Genomic DNA, 18,395 nt, shown 5'->3' with positions numbered 1-18,395 from the left:
CGTGTCTTCATCGGTCGCCATTTTTGTTGATTGCATCCATTTCATTTTGTTTATTTTGTGACTTGCGCGAAATATATTTGAATTGATCAAGCAAAAGATTAAATCAATATTTCTTTATGGAATAACAATTAAAAAAAGATGTAATCGTCCTAGGCAGATGTTTTGCTCATTGAGTCCGCCAATACATTGGGTATTCTTCTTTTTGATCGCCATTATGTATGATGGATATTTTCCCTCCGTTTTTCCTCTTTTTGTATTGCTTTTTGTGAACTTGTCACATGTGAAAGGTGGGTAAAACATTCAATTAAGTCTTTAAACTTTTATAGACTCAAGGATTGTCCAAGGTAATTTAGGTTAAAAGATGATATGGACCCAACTTTTTTAAAAAAGGGCATGAAAATTTTATTTGTTGGGCAAAATAACTCAGTGTTAAAAATAAAATTCATTTTAAGTCCTCTCAAACGATTTTTATCCATCACGACTAACTATACAAATGTAGCGATAGAAACCTTATAAAGCAGTCGTTAATATATTTCAGGCTCGCAAGATAAGCATCCTGAGATTGTTTTTAATGTATCTTGGAACGGAACTGATGTGATTTCGTCTGGGTGAGTGTCTATAATTCAGCTTATGATTTTCTCAAGAAAAACTAGAAACGATTTAATAGTAAAATGGATGTCCTGAAATAATTCAAATACTTCACTCTTGACAAAAGAAACTATCTTCTTCATCAGTGATGTGGTCGAGTACAGCGTCTGTATCAATCATACACAGCCTTCAACCTCAAACGCGTCGAATGTTCTTTTGCGATGGATCTTTCCAAACAACCTTGAATTCAAGGCTTTGAATCAAACATTAGGCCTTGAACTTAATATCGATGTTTTCTCATCATATGTTGATGCAAAGGTAAGAAAACTAACTCTGCCATGCAGTATATTTTGAACTGTTTTTCCTGGGGTACAACAAGAAATATACTTAATGGGTGCATTTCTAAATTGTTGAGAAGGGAAGACTTTCCACTGGAAATCTCTATCAATTTTCTTCCTCATTGATTCAACGCGGTTCAATTTTCTTGAAAACTGAGATATTGTTGATATTATTTCTTTGTTTAGGTCACAAATTTGCTTCCAGAGCAGCGGATTTGTTACGATTTGATTTTTGTTTTCGACCCTGGAATGTCGGTGTCTCCTGGTCGTCATTTTATTACGACTCATAGCAAGCTATCCTGGGATGATCAACCAGTGTTTGGGACTCGATACACTACTCATTGGAAGACGTTTTCTACCATTATCCAAGTGCCAGGTGAGGAGTTGCGAGTGTCAACGTGTTCATCATCTCTCATCTCATCTCTGATTTCCTGATTCATTTGAAGGTTGTTCTAACGAGCTTGGTATCAAGAGTGGTTATATTAAAGATCACCAAATGTCATCATCCTCTTATATACCTGGATATGAACCATTCAAAGCACGTTTAAGTAAGTAATGGTGAAGGAAATCACTTGCTATCCGAAGAATTCCCCCGTATTGCCCGTGTTAGAAGTTATAACAGCCAAAGTAGCACCTCCGTTTACATATAAAATGCCCACTAAATTAACATCTTTCGACAACCAGTCCATATATATTCAGTTCTCATGAATTTCTGTCAATCTAAGAATATGATAATTCGAAATGTTGTCCTGATTTGTCTTATGGGTAAAGTAGATTCGTCTTTTGTATCGATTCAAAGCATATTTTCCGATGCTATTTGTTTCAGAAAAGGCTCCATCCTCATGCAATGTCCGGGAATATCCGGACCAGAAATACGTTTTTTTATAACATTGTCTTGGTCTTGTCTTTCACGGTGGAATTGTTCAGATCAATTCATCCATCATGGCGAAAAATTCTTCATCTTTAAATTGTTTTGTGTATTTGAACATCCTTTATAGACAACTCAGTTGCCTGGTGTTCGGCCGTGTTGAATGACACCCAGTTTATTCAGGTAGACTTCCTTCATGAAGTAAAAATCACCAAACTAATAGTCCTAGGAATGGATAAAGATGTTGGTAGCGTTGAACAGTTTGTCTTAGAATACTCTTTGGATGACAAAACTTGGAGGAATTATACAGAACACGACATGACCAGGGTAGGAACATCCCTGTGTATTCCAGTCGTACAAATGTGTGTTTTCACCATTGTAGCTCCCGGAATTTTTGCATCTCTCTGCTGGCTGTAACAGCGCTTAAGTGTTTGACGCATGTACTCTTAATTTTAGGTATTTCATCGCACACAAAACGTCGACTCAAGCAATGCTTTCTGGTTGATGGAACCATTTAAAGCTTACAATGTCCGCTTACGAGCAATAAGTTGGAATACTTCAATATGTTTGAAACTGGAACTCTATGGTTGTGAAGATTTGAAAACACCAGGTATACTTGTTCAAACAGGCTTATTTTGAAGGAGATCTTAAATATTGATATAGATTCGACTCACGTCCTCCAAAGCCAATATTATGGTAGATTGATTGCCTTAAGGTCTGTTTACAGTTAACAGGATCCAATTTTGTTGGACGCAGTTCCCTTCTGGTGGATGTTTTATAGCCTGTTAATTGTGTTGTATATGGGCAGAAAATGCACTGAAGCCAATGCAGTACTGCTTTATCAATAACAGACTATATTCCATACGTGAGAAGTGAATTGGATCCGACAAAATTAGATTCTGTGAACAGACCTTTACATAGTCCTTTCTTTCGTGTTTTTTAGAGTCCTGTATTTTGCCTCTTGGAATGGAATCTGGTTTCATCAAGGACGAAGCTTTATCAACCGGCTATGATCAAGGTAATGCCGATGCTAGCAGACTTCGAAAGAAGGTAGATGGACCTGGTGGTTGGTTGGCCAGCCCGTATGTTCCTGAAGATTATCTTCAGATTGATCTTGCTCTGCTGTATTCGCTAACGGCAATTGCAGTCGAAGGACAATGGCGTGAAAGTGGTCTTCCAAGCAGTTTTGTTAGAGAATACACCGTGATGGTCAGTAATGATAGCTTGGTATGGCTTAATTATTCAGAAAAAGGGAACTTGAAGGTATTTGTTATTGTTTTGTTCATTCAAATCTCTTTCAATCGTCTCACATAGAACTGTCAGACATGAAGTAAATCTTTTTGATAGATATTTCATGGACCAGTCTCGCCCTTAGCAGCAATGCACCCGACCCTTGTGAAGTTTAGGGAGTCGGTGGTGACTAGATATGTCCGAATATTACCCCTGGACCAACCAGAATTTCGCGTTATGAGGCTGGAGGTGTATGGATGTCTTAAGGAACCCATGCCTTCGCATTTTGGTAAGTTTGAGTGACCATACCATACCATACCATACCATACCATACCATACCATACCATACCATACCATACCATACCATACCATACCATACCATACCATACCATACCATACCATACCATACCATACCCATGATTAACCCACCATAGCATACTATAAACTACCGTAGTATATCATAACCTACAATACTAAACATTGATTACCCTACCACCATACTATACCCTGATTTACCTGTCATATTATACAATAATAAACCTATCATACTTTACCACGCACCATCTATATTTTTAGTACGAGATGACTTTTCTCGTCGTTCTTATCTCCTCAACAACATTACCGGAGTGTTTTACGTCTGTCTTTATACTGATGATAGGTAGGAATTTATTACTTTAATATATTTAAAATAAGGCATATTTGAATCTTCACCCGGCTTAATTATTCTTAATGGGATGTCTTGTATTTATAGTACTGCGAGCAGTTGCCAATCTACCAAGGATGGATATTCCTGGACAAGTAAGAATACATTGATTTGTGTGATATCCAGTGTAGTTAGTCTACAATAAACTGCTGTAGTTTGTGTCTGAACTACCTAAAAACATATCTCAAATATGACCGCCCAGTATAAGTAGTATTCTACAATAGACTGCTGTGGCTTGTGTCTGAACCCCTTAAAGGAATTTTGTAATCCCTCCCCTATCTTTCGAGCGAATATATTATCGACTGAAATGATATTTTTACTCAACCATTTCTCTTATCTTGTGAAACGTCCACAATTGTGGATATGCGAAACGTTTTGCACACAACGTGAAAGACTTCAATAAATAACGGATCAGCATGCTTGTGGAAGACTTGACAAGGAATCTATCATTGAACAGTATGGCTATAACTAAGCCGGCATGGCTCAGCATGAGAACCAAATCAGCTGCGGTGACGAAGTCAAAACATCACAGCATTACTGCGCACTATATGCGTCTAAATGAAGAATGATACATTACTCAATTTTTTAACTTGACATTCATTTTTTTCATCGCAAAATTTAGATTAATACGAGCAATAAGATTGCGGTGACTTGCAAGAAAATTGATATGATAAATGCTATTATTATCAATTAAGAATGTTTAGAATGCTTTTGTAATTCGTTGACTTTAGTTGCAATTTATAGAAATCGTGTTGCTGCAACTATTTCTCAATGCAAACCAGATCTTGCAGGTTCTGAGTTTTTATCATTTTCTATACAAGGCCTAAGCCAACGGATTGTGAAAGTTTTGGCAGTTGCTTTTCACGATCACGTGATATATGGTCTGGACCGTTCGAGCAGTTATCTCCGAGGTAAAGAAAATAACTGGACTGTTATCCCGATCAAAGAATGGGCGAGAGTTAAAGCTTCTTCAGAAGTGATAACCGCCCGAGAAGTGCCGGAAAATATGCTCAGAAAAGATCAAGTTAATGGAGAGATTCTTGAATCAACCAATGGTTACCATTGGGCAGGTAAATGTTTTTACCACATTGGGTTTTACAGCTAACTAGTTATATGTTTTAACTCTCTTGCATATGTGTCATGTTCTTCTGGTTTGAACTGGTTACAGTAGGATTTGCCGTGTCTCTGAAGTTCTGAACTGAAGATTGCAGTCCACTAAATGTTAACTTAGTTCATAGCTTTCCTTTCAAGGATAATTTAGAGATGACACATGTTAAAGTTTGACATGTATGAGTAGAAGTAAATTGATGATATTTTCTTATAGTTTCCCATACTGGTGTTCACATGAAGGCGCCTGAAGCTAGCTGGAGTGTTGTAGCCACCTGGAAGTGTTGCCATCAGTAACCTCTGTCACAACAAAGACTGTTTCTCTTACTATATAAATATGTGTTATAACTCTAAGTATATGCCATTAGATTAATTTCCTTTATAAAAGACGCCGTAAAAAGTATTAATTTCTGTATTATCCAGATGTATCCATTTCAAAATGAACCATAATTATTTTTTGTCGATTCCATCCAGGCTTATTTTAAGGTCAGTGAAGTAGTCAGCGGATGCCTCTATCAACTTTACCAAGTATCATCTAGCGCTGCTTTGGTTGCCTTTTCTTTTACAAATTTTGTTTCATTTTTGTGGATTTTTGATTTTTTTTGTTTTAAAAGCCGTGTTTTTTAAGGAAAAAAACAGAAATGTTATTTCTAATCTTCCTTCTTCGAACGTTGGTATAAAAAAATATGGATTTGGTCGAGAGTTTCAACAATTTCACGATGATTCGAATAAAGGCGGGAAGATTTAAAAAGTTGGCTCACCCACTATAATAAAAGGTTTGTCTTGTAATATTAAAAATGCTGTGCGAAATTTGTCTATTTCTTCATTTTTTTTGTGTAATAGGGTATATTTAAATGCCTTTGTGCTCAATTAGCTGAGATAACTGGGTAATGAATCAAAATATTTGTATAAAATTAAATAAGGTAGGAAGATCTTAGACCTCTGGAACAATTTATGTTCCTTTTGTGATTTGTTGAGAAATCTTTGAGAAATCTCAAAGGTTTTCTTTTCGGATGTTTAAACACAGCAATGATGGATGCTGTAATTAAAATCACTGTACTGTACAGAAATAAAAACTGTACAGAAATAAAGACCTGTTTACAATGACTAATTTTGCCTAGTCCAACAAAAATGAGGTCCATGCAGCGCATTTAAACTAAAACACCATTTTATGGTGGTCAGCAATCGATGCAAATAGAGTCTACACATGTGTGTTGAGATGGTAACATCCTTTTGAATTTGACAAAAGGCTAATCTTAAATTCATTTTTCACATTTACTTCTTTATGGGCATTTGGCATATCTTCTAGGATATTGAAGAACTATTAAAAATTGTTAATAAAAACTAAATTTAAATTGGGTGTACAAAAGCATTTTACCAAATGTGCAGGCATGGTGTCATTGGTGTGTAGCACCCTGCGGATGTGAATGTGAAACATTTTTATTGGTGTATACAAAATTATTGATCAACTTGTGAATGGGAATGGTATTGAATATCAGTAATGGTGAACACTGATAGCATGAAATATAATTAAGAAGGTGCTATTTATAGTTGTTGCATTGTTCTATATACACATTGTTTTGTTCGGACCTCTATGCCGAAGTTTTTAGAATGATATAGATCTATCTAAGTTTACTTTAGAATTTCTTTTTTAAAACTGGATCAATAAGAGATGATCCTTACTGGACCTCTAGGAAGAACAGTTTAGAACTGATAGAGCTATCCAGTATAAATAAAGTTAGTTTAGTTTAGGTTTCCTCCTGTAGTAACACTGGATCAATAAGGGATGATCCTTACTGGACCTCTAGGAAGAACAGTTTAGAACTGATAGAGCTATCCAGTATAAATAAAGTTAGTTTAGTTTAGGTTTCCTCCTGTAGGAACACTGGATCAATAAGAGATGATCCTTACTGGACCTCTAGGAAGAACAGTTTAGAACTGATAGAGCTATACAGTATAAATAAAGTTAGTTTAGTTTAGGTTTCCTCCTGTAGGAACACTGGATCAATAAGAGATGATCCTTACTGGATCTCTAGGAAGAACAGTTTAAAACTGATAGAGCTATCCAGTATAAACGTTGATATAAAGTTAGTTTAGTTTAGGTTTCCTCCTGTAGGAACACTGGATCAATAAGAGATGATCCTTACTGGATCTCTAGGAAGAACAGTTTAAAACTGATAGAGCTATCCAGTATAAACGTTGATATCAATATAGCGTCTATATATAGCTTTCGCACTGATCTAGCAATACAAATGTGCCATTAAGGTAGCTGTCACGTCATTCATGTGAAAACACTCAACTAACCCTTAACTACATGAAAAAACAGTGATGTCTTAGAAAAAAAGGAAAAACATTATTGATGGATGATGATGGCTGTTCATTTGACAATCATAACTTCATGCGCGCACGTACGCGATGCCCGGCTGTGAAGGAGAGCATTTATAGTTGAAATGCATATTACAAAAGCATAAAAAAAATCATTAAACATTTATGATGAATAAAGAAAATGAAATGATCCAAGTTAATTGGATGAAAGTGCAATTTTAAGATATATTTTATGATTAGGTATTTATTCAATTATTTTCCTCACATGCATGCGACTCCTTTTCGCAATCATCAGGAAAATATTTCGTTCACCTAAAAATTTGCTCGAAAACCGTGATTCTCCGTGTTAATAAAAATGCAGCATTAATTAAATCCGGCACAAAAACAGCATGAGTGATCTGTAGAAGACAAAAATAAAATCGCCAGCAATGAGGGCGAAGTGTTGTGGTTTTTTTCGTCGTGAAAAGTGAAATTGACCTTTTAGTTTGTTTGGGCAAAACATTTGATTAAATATTTGTTTAACCTGTTTAGTTTTGCTATAATGTTGAATGTTCTGGTTTTATTTACGCATACGCGGGGGTCCAGTTGAGATATCTTGCTTTTAGGTATCATAAGGAGTACGCTAGGATTCCGTTTTCTCGTCTGAGACCCGTTTCAAAGAAGCTTGTGATGGCAGACATGACGAGAAAGATAAAATGCAGCGATATTTTGTATTATTTGAAGCAGTGTATTGCTAATAACGACAGCTGATCGGAAATAACCTTGGGGCATACTCTCAAAAGACAAAACGTATTCCTAGGCTACCGCACGCTTTGCGAAAGAATTGAAACTATGAGAGCTTACTGGCGGGGGTTCTGAACGGAAAAACAACTCATTACCTAAACTATAACATGGCATGTCTGACTTATTTGGTCACTTATCGAGACCAGCTCTTTTGCTTCTACTTAAAAACTCGCAAACAATGATATAAATGGCAGAGCGAGACACGCTTTCTGAGAATACGAGTGAAAGAAAAAAAGAAACGTGTTTTCTTTTAATGCCTTTCTGTCTCTATTCCAGTGCAGATGTCTAATTTTGTGTCTTAACTGAAGTACTCTACAGCTTAACTTATTGTCCTTGCAATATGGCATGCGAGAAACAAGATAAGAATCTTTCATTCAAGATCTGATATACTTAACCACTCTCAATCCGCACGTTTGTCCCTCAAAATGAAAGAGCCTTTTATCTTGCGTTCGTCCTAAAGTGACATCTATTATAATCAGCAATCAGCGACCGTTTTGCGATCCGTGTGCAGCCGAATGAGGCACATACTGAGTTGGCTTCAATTCAAAATGCTCTGAAGTTTCAACGACAACGATTTTCGAGTGAATTCTAGACATTGAGAACAAGCGAGATGTAAAAAATTCGCTAAATAATAAATTGCCTGACTGGTTCGACACCGTAAAGTAATTTATTAGTAGTTTCATTGTTTGCGTCTAGCTGTTCTTGGCAAGATAAAGAGCCTTGCAAGCAAATTGCCATTCAATTCGTCCCGCCTTTGTTCGGGTTTAACAATCACAGGGGCATTGCAATGTCTTTTGAATCATGCTCGGCAGGGCGTCAATGATAACGTTGGAACACGCTAATGAATGATTTTAGTAACACGTTGAAGTGTGGGGCCAAACTCCGTGTGATTGTTTATGGTACTCATAAGTCAAGACAGTTGACATGAACTAAGACGCCTGGAGACCCTGACTGACTACACAGGTGTTGTTCTGCCGTACATTTGTGTAAAAAAGTTGCCAGCAATTTGAGAGGGTTCTCTGACCGCACGGAACAATATAGCGCCAATAATAGCTACACAACTGCTGGTCTTCATTTAAACACGTCATAGTTGAAGCCACGGTGTCGGAGGTACTATCATTATTAAACGTTGCGAATCAAAATAGATGAAAATCGTCTTTTAGCCGCACGATATCGGCCAAGAGGATCGAACCGGTATATTTGGATAGAATTCACGCGAATATCGAGAGAAGACGCCAGCGAGTCAAGGGTTTCAAAACCTACTGAAATCGAGTGTGAAATTTTGAGAAAAAAAAAGGCGAGGAATTGTTCTTTTGCCATTAACAAGATACATTGGAACAAGAGCTGGCCAATCGCAACAACACTTTAGACGCGATAGGTAAGTCTACCAAATACAATTTTGACCACAGGATTTTTTGTTTTGATAATTAAGCATTAAGTATAGGTAAAGCACTCAGGTAAATCCAACGGTCCTCAGAGTGAGAGAGCAGTTAGGCATACAGTACTTTGGATAATAAACAACATTCTTATATTAATCTCATTCAAGTGATGAACTAAGCCTAATATACGATGTCGTAATACAATATTAAAGTCTTCACGATATTTGAATAAGATATATATCATATTTAAATAGCCAGGTCAAAATAACAATATGGAGAACTAAGTGTTTGTAGGTATTTTTTATGTTATAAGATTATCGTATTTGTGCATGCTAGCTGGTGAGAGTGAAATAAGTGTATTGCGTCAAAGTCTACCTAGGAAAGATTGAAACACAAGTGAAAGTAATGAAGCATTAGACTAGTGTAACAATTATACGAATCACCGAGTTCCTTTGACGTGGAAGAGTTGAACTTGTGTTACAGATAGGGGTGACGCCCAAACAAGAATACCATACCAAGGACACATCACCTCGTCCATTCAAAATATGACATCGCGCCAAGGTCATATACGTCGACCAATGAACAGTTTCATGGTGTGGAGTCGTGAAAAGAGATGCGAGATCTTGAAGACCAACCCAGGGATGAGCAATGCAGTGATCAGTAAGAAACTGGGAACGACATGGAAGAGCTTATCTGAGGAAGAGAAGAGGCCTTACGTTGAGGAAGCCAAACGACTGACCTGGCAACATAAACAGGACTATCCTGATTATAAATACAGACCAAGACGAAATAGCAAGGGCAAGAATAAGACCACTAACCCGAGGTAGGTTTTTAATGCAGCGTTTTATAATCATCTCAACAGTATTGAACCTTCAGATGAGGCCTAAAATTTTCATTTTGTGATAGTAAACTCAAGTGTTCACCACTTGTTATTAACTAGTAGCATTAAAAGACACACGCCTAAAATTAGAAGACAGTCGAACAGTTGACAAGCTGTCTTAATATTATGCAAAATGCTGACAAAATCTGCAATATCTTTAGGTCATCATGTTCTCCGGGTAAACCTGAAGTAAGTTTCTCTCCCGATTGGAATCTTGCTCAATCAAAATCAGCTTTCACCTTGAAACAACCAGGCATGCTACAAGCCGCGTCATTTCAACCCGAACATCGTCCAAGTGCTTTGTTCCTATCGGAGAAAGATACCTCACGGTACTACCTCTCGTATCCGGGTTACTCACCCTATTCCCCGCGTCTTTACTCCTCGCCAACTCAATTGGGCTCTCAGATGGTTTGTGTCAACGACATTTACCCTCCATATCGACACGTCGCTACTGTTAACGATCCCGGTATTCCACCTGCTTTTAAACCGGATTTTCGTACCTCCTCGGAACGATGGGCCTACGTTCCGACCGGGTATACAAGCCCTGTTGAAACATCACGATTCGTTTTTAACGGTGGGCAAGTTCATTAGAAAATTCGGCTGATAGAGACTACAATAATCCAATTTTCATTACGGTAACTTTATTGCACTATGGATACCTAGTCGTTAAATTCAACACTATGTTTTGACGTTTGTACTGCCTTATTATATAAGGTTTGAGTATTCTCCCAAGGGGCGAAGGAAATAATTTGATTTTTTTGACATGCCCAAACCGAAAAGATCAATTATTTAAAATTGAGCCGTTTTCGAGTCTATGATTCTGCATCATTTGATGCGTTTTGTAAGGTCTTGAAGACCTTTGAATACGTTTTTTAAAATATCTTTGAGGGCTTTGAACTCGGAATGACGCATTTCAAGGCGCGCCCAAATTGCTGATTGGCTGTGTGGGTATTGTTGAAAAGATTTCCTTCAAATATTGTAGGTATTCTCTCACGATGTCAGCAGTCACTCTGCACGGTATCATCACAGTTTACTATTTATAAACTATTGTTTTGAATATTTATTGCCATATCTTTAACGTATACATGTCAAACACCACATGCAGGCACAATTGCACTGGTTAACTGTTTATGCACTTCGGTATTACTGTCACAAATATTTCTCGTCGTTTCTGTTCGTACATTGTTAAAATTCAGCTGGAAAACTAGCTACAATCCAGCGAACATAATCGTTGTAGAAATATACACTATATGCTCTGTTTTTGAGCAATTTAAACCGTATTCGCACTCTTGCACCTTAAATTGTTTTAAAATTTTCACTTTACTTCTCTTCTTTTTGAGAAAGAATCTAAAACGATCGCGCGTATTAATTGTGCGAAGAAGAATGGGCGGGACATTCTCTTGAAAAATATGTAAACATTTAGTCATGATTTATTTCTTGTACCAAGAGAGCGTAATTTGCTTAAAAGTATGCGATATTTAATAGTTCCTTTATTGAAATTGTATTTAAACCCCGCAATAGGAACTAAGGCAGGACTATAACACCTGTCAGACTGAGATTGCTTATGACTAAGATTTTAAACAGGCTATTATTTCATTTTTTCTTTGTCGAATTTTGAAACTACAAATTTATAAGTCAAAGAGAATAAACTCTTCATAAAGTCATGAAAATCAGGCCCTGTGCGTCTCATTGACGCAATAGGCCTAGATGATGAAAGTCATGAAAATGACACAGGAGTGATCTAAAATCGTGGTTATTTCACACATTTTTTTTACGCCAAACAAAAATGAGTTGCTCTCACTTCAGAGAATAACAAACCATTCAGGAACCCTTTAATCTTAACAGTTATAAGTATCGTTTACATTGATAGCCTGTCTTTAGGACTGAAATCTTGGTTCTTATATGTGGGGTTTTACAGCATGTATTGCACTTATTCACTGAACATTTTGCACTGCACGATTCAAGCAACATTTGCTTTGGACCTCTTGTCTCCAAAGAAGACGAGTAGTTAGATAAATAACAGTTATCTACATTTTGGTTTGAGGTATAGTCATATTTTGTAAGTATGTAATCAATAAAGAATAGCACACTAAAGGTTGTCTCGTTGATCAAAAAACTTTTTATTAAAACGGAGAGATGGGCTACTGCGCGTGGATTATAGTTGGGAACTGATAGAACTCTTCAATCAGTTTCAGTTCAGGTTTCTTCCTGTAGTAATGCTCGCTAGATCAATAAGAGATGATCCTTACTGGATCTCTAGAAAGAACAGCTTAGAACTGATAGAGCTATCCAGTATAAATAAAGTTAGTTTAGTTCAGGTTTCTTCCTGTAGTAACACTGGATCAATAAGAGATGATCCTTACTGGACCTCTAGGAAGAACAGTTTAGAACTAATTAGTTTAGAACTGATAGAGCTATCCAGTATATATTAGTTATTTAGTTCAGTGGTTTTCCTATGAATTAGTTATATAAAGGTGATCACCACCACGCAGGCGTGTATATTTTGAAAGTGCGTTACATATCAAAGTTGTAACGACAGGTGTCTCTGACAATGCACCTTTTTGATGAATAGAAATGGAAAGAATATAAGAATGTAGACAGGTGATTGAGAAAATACATCCAATTTACCGGCTGTCAAAGTTCATTGAATCATCCGTTGTTCATCTCTTGTCATGAATGAGGAGCATTGAAGAGTTCACCGCGTGATAGCTCTAGCGGTGGTTCAATAACAACAACACAGTATGGATACCACGAGCAACGGGGCAACCACAGCGCGTACAATGAGCCGAAACAATTTGTTTGCTACTTCAACGAAACACAATGCATGCTCACACAGAATGTGTCCATCGAAATAGATGATTATTGTTCTCACTCTCTGCTTGTATTTGTGATCTGTGTCAATAAATACCTAACGCCGGGTATTTGATCTCGCTGCACTAAGTACTATTGTTGACGTTTCTCACGAGATCTGTTAAAGAATTCTAATTAGACTCTAATTTCCAATCTAATCTAATTTCGATCAAACTTAATGAACACTTTGATTGAATTTCATCCATTTTTAGTACTTCATAAACCTTCATAAGTCTAAAAACATTCCTTTTTATTTGGGCATGTTTAAAAATCAATCCAATCTCGGCCCATGGAAGTTCACTTAGTTTATTTTCTATTTGTAGAAGCGAAAAGCAAGAATTGTATGACTTGGCGAGAAAGATATATATGAAGCAGTAAGTTTAAGAGTCATGTTACCCTATCCAGTTGTATAAACGGATCAGGGTTTCATTGTCAATCCAGTTTTATTGACAGATCAGTTGTCACCATGTCGATCCAGTGTGATCACGAGACCAGTGATCTGGCCGCACGCGGATTTGCTCGAACGCCGACCCCCTGGGGAATAGTCGAAGCAAAAATTCCGCTGCACGAAATCATGTACACTGCCAGTTTTTAAACGATCTCCGGTTCATTTCATATTTTATCATAGAGAGGAACAATTCCTGCCCAAAACTGATTGTGATTGCTCATTTTAATTCGATTATAATTAAATCAAATATCACTAATCAAATTTGTACTTTTAAAATACATTGTGAAAAGAGTCTAAATTTCATATGAACTTTCTAAACAAGGAGAAAATTTCGCATGTTGAAAGCATGCTCAAAACATTACCATACCGAAGTGTTATCAGTGTATATATATATAATAATGTTTTAATTAAAGAGTGCAGTGAAGCTTGTACGCCACAAATGGTATGGATAAGACGTCTTGCTGTTTTGATAACAATCTCCAAAGAATACGGCGTGTGTGTGTGCATAAAGAATGATCTTTGTTCATGATTATTTAAATATAAGGTTGTCCTTAAGACGCGTGGCAATCTGTGATGGATTGTATTCATTTCAAGATGATCACTTATTGCATGCGTTTGTTCAAATGCATCAACGCTTTTATATAATCCTGCACGATATACTACACGCACGAGCCGTTTTTTTTTAAAAAAAGGGCAAAAGTTTCATCGCGAGAAAAGACAATATACATAATTTCAAGCACATGTTATGTATTATTAACGATGTCCTTCACGTTGCTTGTTCATATATACTGCCGATATATTGGCCTTCAGTTTTGACTAATACAATAAATCTTATGCACGTTGCATTTGAGAGTCCTGTGTGTAAAGGTTTTATGTCATTTCATGTTAAACTACACATTTTTTTAACCAATGTTGTCAACTCTGAGCTATTTCAATAATATTAAGTTAACAAATTACAATTTACTTTCGGAAACATTTTAATTACTTGTTAAGCCACAGCACAGCACAATCGCGTGTGAATGCTTTACACTCATTCAAGGCGGATAGTATTCTACCAAAATGCTTTATACAACTTAAAAAAGGTCCGCATTGCTCAAAGCAGGGTACATAAGAGGAATTCTCAGAGTATACGATGTGTTTAAGACACTTTTTAAGGGTTATCATGTAATTCTGCTGAACCCTCCGAATATATTTGCTTTTGCAAAAGTAACTTATCATTGTTAGGATAATTTGATTTCATTTGAATGACAATAACTTACACGTGCTCTATTGTTTAGGTCGAGAGAACCCTGTCTGATATTAATGAGGATAATTGAACATGATGGGGGAATTTGAAACTCAAAGGTAAACAATTGCAAGATTTTTAAATAATGTATCATCACATGCACTGTGAAAAGATCCCAGCATTGCTGCGAAAAATGGGAGTACAATGTTATACTGTCGTTACTGCATGTAACTTCAATCTGTGCGGTCATTGGTTTGCAAATGATGTGGTTTTATTTGTTCACGTTCACTTCATTTGAATGGAGTCAGTCATTATTGGTTGTTTGCCAAAAGAGCAATTACTTTGTTGAAGTAACTTCAAACGATGTTATGTCCTAGTGATTTCATTTCCTGTCTCACATAATTTTATATAAAATTCTATATTTTACACTGTGGTTTGATTGAGAAAAACTTTCTAAACAAAAAGGGAAATTTATCGTTCCTCCTTCTCATCAGAAGACAAATCTTTGCTCCAGGCTATATCTTTCAGGAAGTTAATCTAATCACTGGCATTGTTATCATACTGCATGCCGTACCAAATACCCTGAATGCTATTCAGGGATTGTTTCAACAGCCATGCAAAGCGAATTCTTGATAAGTTTTCCTCCTGAAAGTTTATCTTTTCAGTTTTCATGTCAAATGAATGATGACATTTAGCACAACGCTGTTACTTCCCTTCATTTTTGATACACGTGCATTCACGTGCAAGTAATTGTACAATTGAGACGCTGCTCATTCATTATTTACTGCAGAAGTATTTCGCTACGGATCCTAGGAAATCATCTTTCATCTTTTCAGTTGTTTTGTCTCTGCTCAGAACCTGCCAAGATCCATATAACTGACAAGGCATTTTCTTATGTGTTGTCTAAGGTCCAAGGAGAACTTAACCAATCACGTTGCATATGACATGCCACTAACTTCCGGTATCATAAAAAATTTACAAAGCAAACTAATTCAAAAATCATATGAAGTGAGAGGCGAAAGTAATATCTAATTTAATGAAAAACTCTTTTAAACCATTCCTTAATTTTTCATCTTTGTGTGACTAAGTTTTAATTGTTTTGCGATATTGGGTCTTTCCGGCGAAGGTCAGAGTGCGATGATACCTTTCCAGTAACAGGAATCCTTGATTTTTGCCTCATTCTTCTTCAATATGCATTAGGATATCCCTCAATCAATTCTCAGTAATAGCATTATAAATACTGTTTTTGTTAGATGATAAATCTACGCGTGCGAATGAATGGCTAGTTGGCTTTATGTAAAATGCAAATTTTTATTTTTTTTTGACCTCGACCGCATACAATATTATCAATTGAGGTTCTACCTGTGAATTATTTCAGACAATTATGCTGGTGTTCGGCGCCCGATATACAACGGTGCGTAAATACTTTTACAATTAAAAAGGCTACAATATTTCATTTAGTCACAGCGGCTACTCTTGGTGTTTAGATGGAAAAAGCTAAAGAATAGTGAATAGGAAGCCAAACTCCGCCTTCATTATAGTGTTGAAGAAAAAATAAATTACATGTATATATCAAGAAGATGACTTTCTTGATTGTATAGTTTATAAAACAGAGGTCGACGTATAACTGTGGAACACCTGCATTTACTACGGGTTATACACAAATATATGGGCCTGGGTTATATTAACCTGTACAGCACGAGTGTTCGGGGTTTTAGCATAAATTATAGTTATAAAACCTCAGAACGATAGTAGACATTATAATCACACTGCGTGGGTGGATGTCAGTCCGCCATGGAGTAAAAAAAACACTTGGAGTGCTAGACGCGAAATTTTGAGCCATTTTATATTATATCGAAGCACCAGGGGTTTCTTATTAAGATGTTCGTCTCGTAATAGGATTGCTTGGGTCTAGCGTAGCGTATATATCAGTCTATATTGCGACATGTGCATTGTTGAATGTCGTCCAATCGGATGACGGGATTTTAATTACATGCCACGATCACTACGGTGAATGTTGACTGGTGTTTCGTGTGACAATTAGTCGTGCGTACACATCATATACGAGCGAGTGCGGGGCTGGCAGCATTAGAACACACTCAGGCCATAGCGTTGTTGGAGTAAAGTTACAGCATCATGGCTCTAACAGCGAGCTACCCACTCATTGACGATCTTGCTATGAAGTTCAAAAGCCATACGTTGCAGGATGCCTTTCAACTACCGACATTTCATTGCCCGAATTGGCAAGCGAAGGATTTTGCATTGTATTTTCAACCGGGATTCATCGTAGATCCGAATTTCGATCAAACATCCCTGTTCGAGTTCAAGGCTAGCGAGACGCTCGCGGTGAAGAAGAACAATCGTAATAAGGTACAATGTGATAGAACTAACGTAACGAAACATAGTCCAAGGCATAGTCCAAGACATAGTCCAAGGCGAATTACAGAACAAGGAAAGACAAATAAACCAAATACTACGGACTCCAATCCAGCAAACATCTTGGATGACAAAGGCAATGTACGCACGAGTAGGATTGTGAAGGTCTTAGACTTTGAAGAAGATGCTTCATCGGAAGATATTGATGAAGAACTCTCATGTTATTTCGACACTGAATTTGAACCCTGCGAAGATAGATTCCCACCTAAAGCATTCGAGAATGCAGTTGAGAAAACACGAAGTCACAATAGGAAGAGATCTATGGAAGACGAGGAATGCATGGAAATCAAGAGATGCTGTCGACCTCGATTAAACTTTGATAAAATGCTTTTAAACAGCAGAGGAACCTGCCAAGCTACGGAATCAGAGGAAGGCCCAACGAATTATTTCAGGCCGATAAGCCCAAATGATTTGCTATCATGACTTTACGTTGACATATATACTTAAGAAAGAGAAGCGTTCTGAGAAGGTGCCTGCTTTGCAGTTCAAATACATGTCAAGATGCATTTGAAAAAAAAAGGATTTATGAAATGCATACTGAACTATTTCACTGTTTCAGATCTGTGAAATATTTGGCATCATACAAATATTCAGCACAGCTTCTTCTTCGTAAACGCGAATTCATTAGGTCAATATAGTTATTGTTCACTGTTCAGCAGTTATGAATACAGGAAGATTTTTGAATGAAACGGAAATCTAGAAAATTCGGTTTAGGCTTTTGCATGAAGCGAATTAATTGCAAAATTTGACTTATATAGCGAAGATTTTTCATTAGGGAACAGAGAATGGTGTGAGAATATAGATCAATAGGATTAATGCTAATCTTCATAAAAAATCGATTGACATCAAATGCACTAAAGTGAATACTTTTCACTCATACTGAAACGATCTCGTATATATATATTTCAAATAATTTTGATGGGTTTTGGAGTCCGGTGTGTGTTTTTTAGGTTAGAGCAAATTTTTTTATCGTGGCTAAGTCGAAAGTGTTGGTTCAGATATTTACTTGTATCCACATATAAATGTATTTATTATTACCGTCAGCCAATCGTATGCATACAAAGATATTTAACATTATTGTATATATAAAATATATGTATATATATATACGCATGCGAGATGGAAAACCGTATATACACCACAATAGGTAGTAACATTGAAGAGCGATATATATTATCAATAAAAGGTTATTTATAAATTCATCCAATGTATATATTGACTCTGAGCGCCCCGCA

The 18,395-nt window shown here is 36.6% G+C and overlaps 2 protein-coding genes across 2 annotated transcripts; both read left to right on the top strand.

The window, feature by feature from the left end:
- Nucleotides 1-42: 42 nt before the first annotated feature.
- Nucleotides 43-14,845, top strand: LOC114538489. The gene is made up of 15 exons (XM_028559673.1): nucleotides 43-287; nucleotides 539-608; nucleotides 735-906; nucleotides 1,113-1,302; nucleotides 1,373-1,474; nucleotides 1,925-2,121; nucleotides 2,251-2,404; nucleotides 2,738-3,057; nucleotides 3,142-3,313; nucleotides 3,601-3,682; nucleotides 3,776-3,822; nucleotides 4,549-4,797; nucleotides 5,052-5,610; nucleotides 13,375-13,425; nucleotides 14,777-14,845. Exons 1-13 carry the CDS (start codon nucleotides 158-160, stop codon nucleotides 5,129-5,131), a joined length of 1,965 nt encoding a protein of 654 aa, XP_028415474.1. The 5' UTR covers nucleotides 43-157; the 3' UTR covers nucleotides 5,132-5,610; nucleotides 13,375-13,425; nucleotides 14,777-14,845.
- Nucleotides 8,645-12,285, top strand: LOC114538522 (sex-determining region Y protein-like). The gene is made up of 3 exons (XM_028559694.1): nucleotides 8,645-9,320; nucleotides 9,805-10,144; nucleotides 10,363-12,285. Exons 2-3 carry the CDS (start codon nucleotides 9,867-9,869, stop codon nucleotides 10,790-10,792), a joined length of 708 nt encoding a protein of 235 aa, XP_028415495.1. The 5' UTR covers nucleotides 8,645-9,320; nucleotides 9,805-9,866; the 3' UTR covers nucleotides 10,793-12,285.
- Nucleotides 14,846-18,395: the final 3,550 nt, after the last annotated feature.

The sequence above is a fragment of the Dendronephthya gigantea genome, unplaced genomic scaffold (assembly GCF_004324835.1).
Source record: "Dendronephthya gigantea isolate DGI-Jeju-01 unplaced genomic scaffold, DenGig_1.0 000002F, whole genome shotgun sequence".
Taxonomy (NCBI): domain Eukaryota; kingdom Metazoa; phylum Cnidaria; class Anthozoa; order Malacalcyonacea; family Nephtheidae; genus Dendronephthya; species Dendronephthya gigantea.
Note: the sequence above shows the minus strand (reverse complement) of the source record. Positions and strands in the feature narration are given on the sequence as shown.